This window comes from Oryza brachyantha, chromosome 3 (genome assembly GCF_000231095.2).
Source record: "Oryza brachyantha chromosome 3, ObraRS2, whole genome shotgun sequence".
Taxonomy (NCBI): Eukaryota; Viridiplantae; Streptophyta; class Magnoliopsida; order Poales; family Poaceae; genus Oryza; species Oryza brachyantha.
In genome coordinates this window covers 19,674,213-19,687,087 of record NC_023165.2, presented here as the reverse complement: position 1 = coordinate 19,687,087, position 12,875 = coordinate 19,674,213, and the positions used below count along the sequence as shown (strand labels likewise).

At 35.3% G+C, this 12,875-nt stretch overlaps 1 protein-coding gene across 1 annotated transcript; it reads right to left on the bottom strand.

Annotated features, from left to right (window-relative positions):
• Nucleotides 1-1,524: 1,524 nt before the first annotated feature.
• On the bottom strand, nt 1,525-4,656 carry LOC102707943 (B3 domain-containing protein Os03g0620400-like). The gene is given in 8 exon segments (XM_015835182.2): nt 1,525-1,655; nt 1,657-1,826; nt 2,458-2,654; nt 2,813-3,149; nt 3,568-3,785; nt 3,913-4,188; nt 4,191-4,293; nt 4,534-4,656. Coding segments are annotated over 8 exon segments (1,503 nt in total). The 3' UTR covers nt 1,525-1,576.
• Between the last annotated feature and the right edge of the window lie 8,219 nt (nt 4,657-12,875).

Genomic DNA, 12,875 nt, shown 5'->3' with positions numbered 1-12,875 from the left:
TGATGCATTATTAAATTTTCTTATATGAAATAGTCATTTTGAATTGATATGTAGATATAAATCTATGTTTAACTGGTTTTTAATATTAAGCAATTTGAGGGCTAGATTGTAAAACTATAGTGAGGATAGTGAGGGTAGGTGGTGGTCGCCACTTTTTATAGGAGTATAGATTTTCTCTTTTTCTTTTATGTATCTCATTTTCCTTTTTTTAAACCTGCTACCTCTAATTACTTTATGAGGAACATAAAATTTATATAACTTGAAGTTACATTTTTAAGAAAGACCTGTTGAAGTAAGTAAATTCTCGAAGTAAATTGTTCAACTATCAAAAGTTAATTGTACTCTTATCACTAATTTCTTGACCATATTATAAGTTTGCTACTATGGCCCATGGGGTAAATTGCAGCCCCTAACTGTAATGGCATCCGCTAAGTTTCGAGCCGTTACATCTAGTCCTTTGTGTCATAGCGGTAGCGGAAGTGAGCCGATACTCTAATTGTGTTGCTATAGTGGCCGCTACCACTGCTATTTAGTATCATGTTGGATATGTTCTTGATCATTCGTACTTGTACATGTGATAATAAATAAGTTAAAAAGGGATAAATTTACGTTACACCAATAACTCTAATCTCAACTTTCCAAACCACTTTTTTTTACGATTTTTTTCTACAAACCCGATGTCAATAGTTTCTTTTACGATTTTAACATCCAAATATACATGCTTTGGCTTAAAAATAATCAAACTACCATAAAAATCAGGTTTGTATAGTCCTTGGCGGGGGTACTTTGGCTTGTTTTTGATAGTTGACGGGTTTAAAATGCCCTAAAAGGCTTGTAAGTGCCCCCAGAAAGTATATTCCACGGCATTTATCAAAATGACCACATACATAGGGATATGCTTGTCTTTTATCATTCAGTGTATTGTACAAAAGGATCATATAAAAATGGATTTTCTGACAAAATTGCTCTAAATTCAGGTGTGTTTGGGCTCAGGTTTTGTTGATTAAAAAGACAAGTTTTTATATGCAATAAACTTAGAATTGACAGACAAGGCACAAATTAACATTAATTGCACTTAATCTACAAATTTGCAATGACTAGCCTCTAGTGGCCGCAAAAGGACAAATATTATTAGCAAGGTTGTCTAAAAGTAGCTACGATAAATATTGCATTAGGGAGCTATGGGTCATTGTTTGGTTTTTACAGAAAAAATGTTAAATGGCATATTTGCAAATAAAAAATATTTATGGATAAACTTATATATATATATATTCTTAGCGATCTAAAAGCAAATGTTAAAAAATAAAATACGATGAAAAAGCCTCAAAATCAACTTTAATTTAAGATTAAAAATTCAAATTTTAAATTATAAACATAAGCAGAAACGAAAAGACGAGGGTGACAGTATAATAACCAACATATATAGTGACATACCCATAATTCTAAGATATTCAAACTCCAACAGAAGCCACACAGATAAAGTAGTAAAGAAGCTGCGGCTTCTCATTGCCGATATATCACTGATGGAACTTATGGAAGTGGTAGAGCTCCATCCATCTCCCTCTTCTACCAGAAATCAAGCCTCCTCATCGTGACGAATGACGTGGACGGTCATGGTGAGCCTGCTCGCGTTGCTCATCAGCTGGAAGATGCAGATGTTTGTCGCGGACGAACTCACGCCAGCCCGTGGTGAGCGTCTGCGCGTCGCCGCTCCGAGAGCACATCCTGACCCGCCATGCATGCCCCTCCCCTTCCATCAGAAGCGTCAAAACCTGATGATCCCCTTGCGGCGGGAGGTGTCTCGTGGAGAATTGCTTGCCCAACTTCTGTTTTCGGATACAAATACAGTGTTCAACAATTAAGTTAGCGGTAAGTCTGTCTAGCAAACACTTTATTTAACTGACATGTATAAAGGTTAGATATATAAATTTTACATGTATAAACTTTAAGTATATAAACTTTACATGTACAGACTTTAAGTATGTAAACTTTGCATATATATATATGCTTTTAATATAGATATATTAACATGTAGTTTTAAGATTGAAAAAAAAATCAAATCCTAGTTCGAAGTGGAGTCAAATATGTAAACTTTATATATATAAACTTTACATATATAAAATTTCCAAAAAAGAAAAGAAAATTTATGCCAATAATGAGTGTTCGCATGGAAACCTTCCATGCGAATGTTCGATAAATAGCCTTTCTAACAAGTTAGCCAGTGGTGTTATGAAATTGGAAGTTCCAACTGCCAAGGCTAGTTTGGATGTGAATGTTCAAGATGCAGTGTTCATTGTGGTACACAGGATGGATACTGAATGCTTACTAGATCCATACATCTTGCCTAATTCAAGAAAAGAGACTATACCAGCTAAAGCATACTGACACAGTAGTAACAAATGCTACTAAAGAGCCTAAATTGTAACGGAAATGTGTCCAGAAAAGAGCAAGACTTACCAGTGTGTATAGCCCATCAGTACCAACACTGCTCCTTTTCATTATCGAAACATAAACGGGAACTCCAGGTTGAATGGAGTGAGCAACCTCTTCCACTTTCCCTACCTGTTCGTCTGTCAGAGAATCTCTGTGTGATAGAATGTAAGGCTTAGAACTCCCCCTAGAATCATCAAAATTCTGAGGTCCCTGACGCTTCCCTTGACCCTTGTTGCATTGACCTGAAGAAAGAAACATTTTCTCGTCAGCAAAAACAAAAAAAAAAAAATTCAGACGTAACACAAAGAACAACTAACAATGCATCACAACATTTGAGTCTTTAGCATACCATCATATGGTTCCTCCTTGACACTAGAACCAGTCATTTTCGGCCTAGTTCCGACATATTTCGAGTCAACTATTTTAGGATTAGTACAGAATTCACCAAAGGAGTGAGATTTTCTTGCACGGAGTAGATGGACTGTTGCTCCAAATTCTTCCCTGGTAAACTTCATTGCGTGAAAGATGCAGATATCTCCCTCCTTGATATGGTTGTCACGAACAAAGTTTATCCAACGCCCATAAAGGATGTGCCCAGGCCTATCTTTCCTAATGTAATATCTGGGACGCCATTTCTTGTTCTTGCCTTGCCGCTGAAGTGTGATGGTCTGGCTTGTATTTGGGAAGTATGTGGATGCATAAAGCTTGGCAATTACCTGATCCAGATCGACAGAATATGATGCTGTAAGTGATTTATTTTCATACTCTGAAACTACATAAATTATGGTTTGTGAAGTAAACTAAGAGAAAATAAAGATAAGTTTAGCACATTGTGCAAAAGGTCAACAGACAGCAGCTACCTTAACGGCCTTCTATATTATAAATTTTAAAACAATAACTGCATTTGTGTTGCACAACTGATCATACAGCACACAAGGTTCATGCTGTTTAAAGAAAATTGGAGCTATCTTTTAAACAAAACCATGCTGATGCATCCTCAGTTTCTACTGATTATGGACATTTCTAATCTATCCTCTTCGTATTACTTTCATAAAGGTACATTCATAAACCCCAAAAGTGTTAGCACATGCAAGATTATGACCTTTCTACTTGACTAAAAAAAACAGAACTTACAAGACTAGCATGTGGTGAGTTTACATTGCTATGCTTCATGACAGCCACATATACAGGGATTTCAGGTTGAATGTCCCGGATAAGCATAGCTACTTCCTCTTCCTGTGCTTCAGATAGACTTGTCCCGTATGATAAGATAGGTGCTAGAGTCGTCTGAGGATCATCTAGCTCATGGGATGACTCATGTTCAGAAGAACTGCTTTCAGTGCACTCCTCACCTGTGCATTTCACAATGGCAAACAAATGGTAGGTACATTTTCAGAGCACTACAAATCTGACATAAAAATGTGTAGCTGAAGCATAGTTCAAAAAGGTCCATGTAGAAGGTAAATAAACAATCTAAACCTGATTTTGCAGCATTACTACGCCGGCTGTTGTTATTACCGTTTTGACATCTCACAAATCTCTCACTTTCTGATGATTCCATGGTACCATCATGAGTGCTTCCTGAAATGTCAATTGGATCTGCATTTCTTTCTGGAGCACGACAGGTCTTTCTTGTGCCAGCACGGGGGAATGCTTTCTCGCAACCATCAGAATCGAGGATCAGAACCTCAAAGCGAGAATCGTCAATGTGACGGAATAACAGGGAATCGTTCTCTTGTATGCGATGGGCATCATGTGCTTGGTGACTTTGACAACATACACAATGCCCTTGGGGGATTTTAGTTCAATGGTTGTTGAGATCTTCCCTCCAAATTGTTCCAAAAACTTGTTTGGTATGATCTGTAGGAAACAAAAGAAAAGGGAGGGAAATTGTGAATAGAACCATTCCTAGTTTCTTTTATTATGAAACTCAAGGTTTTAACTACTGAATTTTGTGTTCCCATGGCTATGCTAGCTAGCAATTCAGTATTTTTTTCGTTAGCATACCACCAATTGAACTTAATCAAGCTCAACAAAGTAGTACTGCTAAACTAACCACTAGCAAAATACAACCAATCCACAATGAAGAGAGAGGCTTACGATGCTGTGCCCGGAATTAGCTCTCATTTGAATGTGGAAGCACTTCATCTTTCCATTCAAGTGGTCCACATATCTTTTGCAACAATCAAAAGATCTCTTCATCTTGGAACCTTGTCCAGCCATGCGAACTGAAATTTGAAGCTTACTTACGTCAGCTACAGATGCAAACTAATCAACAAGCACTCTCATCATGTCATGTGTATCAAGCGGAGCAAACCCAAATTCTAAGCACTAGCAAAAAGGTAGTTTTGCCTTCCTAAAGACCACTTCTGTCAGTTATAGTAGGAGTACATGTCACTCCTCATCCATTGGCATTCTTGCTGTGCTGCCTTCAACAGAGAATAATTTCAAAGAACATATATTTTGTTTATTAGAAAGACAAATAACTTGTATCTGCATCACGTCAGAAAATGGGGTAAATAGATCAAAATCAACCAATAAAATTTACCAAACAAATCAAAGTCAGCTGGGATGATGTTGCTGTTCATACAAATGAAACTGACACAAAAAACAGTAACGGTAGCCCTCTCCCCTGTGGTAGGAGATAGAGGACAGAAGAAGAGGAAGAGGCCTTACCTTTGCACGCAGAAGTTCACGGCGATGCAGAGGAGAGAAGCTCAGAAACTACTGGTTTATATGTACACACATGGCAAGCAGCATATAAATAGTTGATGGATGCAGTCAATGTGGATTATCATGAAGCATCTTTATCAAAGAGAGAAAGGAGAGAATCCCATGGAAAGACGGTTCATATATAGGCACCTGTAGGTACTATCTCTGTCCCATAATAATCTTATTTTTCGTTTTTCTATATCCAACGTTTGATCATTCGTCTTATTTAAAAAATTTGTGCAAAAACCTACAAAAGTTAGTCACGTATAAAGTACTATTCATATTTTATCATCTAGTAATAATAAAAATATTAATCGCAAAAAAATTTCATAAGACGAATGGTCAAACGTTGGACATGGAAAAATGAAAAATAAGGTTATTATGGGACGGAGGTAGTACTAACTACTGCTATACTACTCTGGGAGTCCCAGAAAAAGAGAATTTCTGGGTTTTCTAGTTCGAGTGTTTAATCATCCGTCTTATTTGAAAAATTTATTAAAAAACTGAAAAAAATTAGTTACACGTAAAGTACTATTCATGTTTTATCATATAGCAACAATAAAAATATTAATCATAAAAAAATTTAAATAAGATGAATAGTCAAAAATTTCACCCAAAAAACTTAGAAATTCGTTTATTTTGGGAAGAAGTTTATACGTGAAAGATAGCCTTTTTCACCCAATGTTGGCAGAGAATCTCATGATCTCAATCGTAGAAACAAGCAAGTCTAAAGGTATAACATCATTGAAATTTATTAGTACTAGTATAATCTCCAGTACTACTTCAGTGTTGTAGCACAAGATTTATACTGTTGGAGCAGTTGTCAGAGATAAAGCAAGCATGAAGAGAGATTCCTATAGGAAATGAAGCGACACAGACGCCTCTGCGATTAATTACCCCAGGTTTGGAGAGTTTGATTAATGGATTAATACCCCACTAACAAGTAATAAGAACAATCAATTCAAGGTGAGAGTTATGCCAAGCATTCGCGCAACGTTGGAGCATGTTTTAATAGCAACGACTGCTCCGTTAGCTGCATTGCAAGAATCATGCCCGCATCAGGAAGCGAAAAAAAATCCACATAAAAAAATGTGCAGCGCAAAGAACAAATGGGGTTGGTTAGATTGTAAAATTTTTTTATAAAAACATCGTATCAAAACTTTAAACACACATTTGAAGTATTAAACTTACTCTAATTACAAAACAAATTTCAGATTTCGCCTAGAAACCGCGAGACAAATCTTTTGAGTCTAATTAATCCGTCACTAGCACATGTTGGTTACTATAGCACTTATGACTAATCACATCCTAATTAGACTCAAAAGATTCGTCTCCCTAATGCCTCCATAACTGTATAATTAGTTTTAATGTTTATATATATTTAAAGCTTTATTTAAATGTCCAAAGATTTGATGTGATGTTTTTGGGAAAAAATTTTAGGAAGTAAACAGCCCTGGGAAAAATGTACTCCAACCCAGTCACCGCTGATCGGTGCCGACCAGCCGACGGGACCTCCGCCATCGCCGCCGGCCTGGAGAATTAGAACGGCAAGAGGGAAAAACTAGGAGGAATGGGGAAGACGGTGGTAAAACATCGCCACATTAATCTTAGTTATGGCGTTCTCCGCGGAGAGATAATTATGGTTGGGCACCGTTTGAGCTGCTAAAAGTCATCCACATACAAAAAGTTTAAGAATTTTTTGTAAAATAATACCAGTGGTATATATGTTGTTTGATGCAAGAAGTATATGAAATATGTGAGTATTTAACAAAGATTAGTGTCAAAAATATTATTAGCCCGAAAAAAAAAATAGTCATATTCATCATAGCTCATGAAGGCCCAACTATAATATTTATGCTAGTTATTAGTGTATTATGGTGTGGGCATGTATTTTAACTTGCAATTATATTCTATATTCTATATATACATATATATATATATATATATAATTAGTCAAATTTCCCTATTTCAATAGAGGCCATGCTGAATTTTTCTATCTTGCAAATAATACGTCCTAATTGTTCCAAATATACGATATTACTTATTTTCTATTATTTTTTTATATTTTACAATACATTTTTGGATTTTTTTTCTTTTTTATCCTTGGATGAACTGCTCATGATTTTAGCACCAACCACGCGGTTTCCTTCACTGAACCGCGGTTACCGCCAAATTTGAATTCAAATTTAAATTTGTCATGGTTTGAGAGTTTCTACGATAACCACCCTACCGCCAGCGCTTCGGCAGCTCAAACAGTAAATTCATCCCTTGTTGGGACCCCTGGGGCCATTGACAATGGTTTGCAAAATTTTGAGGTGGTCTATTTTGCCTCACTCAATTATCACATCAAAATGTAGCATATACACTCCCTCGTCTATTAAAATCGGTTTGTTTTGTTTCTTTACTGGTTTTGATGGTGGTTTTATCTTATCTACCACCTACTTGGGATGTTAATATAATTTATATCTACGTGGTTTAAAATCAAGAAAATAATTTTAGAAGAACACATGGTTTACACTAAAATTTTTATAAAACCTCAGATAACTTGTGACTTATAAACCTAGACATAATAGTCCTAAGGTTTCACAAAACCAAGCCCCTATATATATAGTATATATTTAGTTAAAGTTTTCATCTTACAAAGGGTTTAAGAAATTGATTTATTGGAAACATTTTTTTATTATTTTAAGTATTATTGTTGTAGATATGATAAATTTACATAAGATTTAAATGGGCAGGGTTTTTATAAAACCATTTGACCACCAAACACGTGGTTACTATCACAGGTCATAATATAATACGTATGGTTTTCTGTGACCTTAATTATAATCATGTGTGTTTTTTAAAAGTTAAAAATTGTTCTCAAGAGTACTTCCTTTGATCGTTCCTCGTGCCACCTATCTGAGCAGGCTGAGCGGTAGCAATGGCAGAGAAATCCAAGCCGGCTGCCACCACCGGCACCCTCGGTCGTGTCGTCGTCCATCGCCGGAGCTGCAACCAAACTGCTGCTCGCTGGAGTAGGTCGAAAGGGCGAGCAATATCGATCTGACGGCGCCAAAGGGTGCGTAGGCACGGTCAGAGATGCTCAGCAATGAGATGATGGAGCGTATGAAGGGGATTGAGATCAGGTACGTGTGACTACACCGACGACGACTGCATGCAGTTTCAACCGTCCATTTTGGAGGTCAACTGCTCACAACCATCGCTACATTAAAGCCAACTACAGTAAAATATGCTATAGTGCATTGTTACCGTGTTATAAACAGTGCTCAACGGCTTACAATTATCGCTACAATAGAACCACCTGCGGTAAGACGTGCTACAGTGTATTGCTACAGAATTATAGGGAGTGCTCGTGTCGATTTTATTCATCCGATTTTCATCTAAGACTGATAGCACCAACCGTATAAGTTATAGTCATAGGATTAACTTCAGCTAATCCAGACCGTACGAAGGTGCCATCGACAACAGTGAGCCACCGTGTGGACGAGGATGGATAACCAAGGCTGAGTTTTTTTATAACGAAATATTATTTAATTATTTATAACAATTTAATGATAAATGGTAGAATTAATCGCTAAAGGTTAAAAATCTCATGAGATGATAAATTTTTATATAGATTTTTTAAATATATATTATTTAATAGTTAATAAATAATACGGAGAGAAGACACGGCCCAACTAGGGATGGAATGGTACGTGGCGCCGAAGGTGGATAAGATGGTGGCAGAAGTTGGGGGAAGGGACGACGCCGCTGGTATTGATATATTTAAGTGGTGTTTAGTTTGCAAAATTTTTTTACAAAAACATCACATCAAGTTTTCGGATATATATTTGAAGTATTAAACGTAATTTAATTACAAAACAAATTTTAGATTCTGGCTGAAAACCGCGAGATGAATTTTTTGAGCCTAATTAATCCATCATTAGTATATGTTGGTTACCGTAGCACTTATGGCTAATCACTTTCTAATTAGGCTAAAAAGATTCATCTCAAGATTTCTTCCGTAACTGTGCAATTAGTTTTTTGGTTTATCTATATTTAATACTTTATTTAGATGTCCAAAGATTTGATGTGATGTTTTTGAAAAAATTTTTGGGAACTTAGATATATGGATTTGCTTTGCTTACTGTGCTGTTTTATCCTTTAATCTCGCTGTTAGTGTAACTGGAACGTGAAAACTGCAACGATGTGACGTAATTGATTACTCACTCTATTTTAAAATATCCTCCCTCCGTTACAAAATAAACCAATCTTTTACTTTTTACCTATAATGTTTGACTCTTCGTCTTACTCAAATCTTTTTACGATTAATATTTTTTATTTTTATTAGATGATAACTTTGAATAATATTTTACATGTGACTATTTTTTTTATTTTCTTAAAAAAATTTCAAATAAGATGATGGTCAAACGTGGGGCACGGAAACCAAAAGTTTGGTTTATTAAGGGACAGGGGGAGTAAGTTCTTTTACAGTTTAATTATTATTTTGGAATATAAATATGTTTATATTAATCACAATACTGCTTTTCCAATTAACCACGTTTCATTAGATACTCTTCCCCATTGTATCCGACGTACCCTTGCATCCATATTTATTTCTCGTTTATTAAATATGCAATGTGGTTTTTTCATTATCTTAGTCTCTACTAAATATTTTTAAATGGGTGTAATATTTAACATCATTTACCCGGTATGGTTCCAAATCGATGTATATTTTTCTGTTGTAAAGGCCTAAATCTTTCATAATCTATCCAGCTCTATTATTCTTATCATTTTGGACATGAGGATAGTTAAATTTTAAAACTTTAACTATTAATAACTTTTAAAATATTTAGTTTAAAAATACTAGGACAACGTGTATATACTTACTTAAAGTAAATATATTTTTTATTTATATATATTTAAATAAAAATTATAATCAAATATAAATTTAGAAGATCGTGTCATCGTCCAAAAACTGGAATTATCAGAGAGTAAGAAAGATTTAGGCATCGATTGATTAGGTGATATTATATTGATTTTACATCAATTCCGGATGTCGTATTAAATAACACACTATTTATCCAACAAAAAAAAGCAAATGACATAGGCTCTTCTGTCTTCTTTACTTTAGGTTTCCCTCCCGGCTAAGTATTCCTTTCCTTTAGCCTTTACAAATTTTAATGATTTTAAATTCAGGATTAAGAAATATGATGGCATAATATTTTTATTTCAATTCAAAAGTATTAGCCCCCATTTCAAAATACAAGAATTTTTACTTATTGCTTAGATTCATATGTATATTAATAAATCTTGAGACAATACAAAACATATGTATAGATCGATCGATAAATCTAGGTAAGATTAGAAAGCTTACGATGTGGAACGGTGGGAGCAGTAAGCTACAATCGGCACAAACAAGTCAATAGAAATCACTATAATTATGAGATAATCAATTTATTCAGCATATGATTAATTTTTCTATATTCTAATATCAATAAGGAAATCTGTGTAACACCCGTGTTAGCGACTAGTAAGTCTTAATTTGTAGGTGACTTAGGTTGAGTTTTAAGATGATGGAAGAAGATCATGGAGAATTATATATCTTGTTAGGTGAATGATTAATTAAGTATTAGATATTACTACCTTTGTTCTAAAATAAGATTATTTTTACGTATTCTAGTTTGTCTCAAAATAATTTTTTTAGTAGTCATTATGTTGGATTTTGTGAAAGTAAGAAATAAATTCATTAGAAATAGATATATGATGAAATAATTATATTGAGAGTCGATAAAGTGGATGATATTAGTCTTTTTTTGCTTTTGTATTGGTACGGGTGATGAATGAAAAATAAAAATATTTTTAGGTGGAGGGAGTATATGGTTAAAACGGATTGATTTCATTTTTAAAGTAACTTGTAGATTTTTTTTTAAAAAATATATTGTTTAGTAAATTCGAAAGAATGCACACATAAAACCATGAGTTTTCCTCCTATCTCACCGCCAAGCGCCATCTTTGGTAATTTAGATAGGAAGGAAGGTAGAGAGATAAAATAGTTTTTTCCAAAGTAGTTAATGACGTGTCTTTTTAGAAAAATGATAGAAAAAATGCTTTAAGAGATCATATTAATCAATTTTAAAACTTAAAATAACTAATAATTAATTAATCATGCGCTTATATTTTAGCCAGCACTTCTTTCTTCAATCCTCTCTCTCAAACTCACCTTAATACATTTGAGCAATTTTATGGTACATGAGAAGGTATCAGGAGGTACTAAAATTTTAGTATAAAATTTGATATATCTAAGATAACAAAAAGTACCAAGATTTACATAGAAAAAATAATACCTCCTGATATCTTTTCAAAGACGGTAAAATTGCTTAATACATAATCGACAAACTCTTCCCAGATCAGCCAAAAGCAAGCTTTTTCATGTCACCGGCCGTTAAAAAGAAGGTGGCTTTGATTCGTCTAGCTTACTCCTACCTTAAGCACTCGCGATAAAGTTGGTGGGGGCAATGAACACTGATCATATCCTTAAGATACTATACCGATAGTAACTTAATATGGGTGTATGCATGCATCCACTGATCCTGATTAGAAGCCAACTTAGTCACGATATGCTTCCCACGATCGAATTTAACCTTTAAACGATCGATGAATTAATTAAGTAATGAGACAAGCTAACAGATCGTCCATGAAACTGCATATACCATCGGCTAGGCACACAGTGCTGTATTAAAGTTAACCATGTAAATATAAATATATAGCCACTGTTATAGTCATCAATTGTCAAAAAGGTAATTTAACCACCGGCTTTAATCTCGAATATATAGTCAGTGCTAGCCAGGCAGGAGTTAGCTAGCAGCAGCAGATGAGCACGTACTTTCTTTCTCCACTTCAAAATATAACAATATACATTCAAGTATTAACGTATATCTATAAGTAATATTTATAGAAATAAGTTGTTATTTTAAATAGAAAAATCGGTTGCCGAGTATGATAGTTTGTTTGATGATAAATCTAGGATTTTTTTAAGTATACCTCAGGGTGTTAGCCGTCCACTGCAGTTAATCCAGTGGATCAAAGGGATTGGTGCTGTGCTAGTTAGATTGTGTAGTAGTGTAGTAGCAGGATAATATCGAGAAAAAATTGTATGGCATTGTTGTAGATAATTAGCTGACAAAGGGTATAGTTAGTATCCTTGCAGATCGAACAAATAAGGAGACAAAGGAGTGGACTAGTGGAGCTAGCTAGGGTGGATTCGGCTACCTGGGTGCCACCGGCTTTGCCCGCCGGACATGCCTTTCTCCGGCAGCTTTGGCTACCCGGGCACTTGGGCTATCTGGGCACCACCGCCTTTACCGACCAGCCCCGCCTTCCTCCGGTGGCTAAGGATATGTTTGGAGAGCTTTAAATTTTAAGAAGCAGCTGTTTGGTAGCCAGCTTCTGAGAATTTGGAAAAGCTTCTAAATCCTGCTTCTCCAGATTCTGGATTCTTAGTTCATTTTCTAGAATTTGTAACTACAGATTCTTAAAAATTATAGACCGTTTAGCATAGCTTCTGACATAAGCAACTTCTCGGCGGCTGGCCTGCCCCAGATTTCTCCATGTGCTGGCTTGGGCTAATGTGTGTGTGTGGGGGGGTTGGGAGGGATGACTTAGGGATGGTGACGTAGGACTGATTAACTAAATTGACCCTCCACCTCAATTAATCAAATAACAAAAATAAGCATCAAAATCAACGG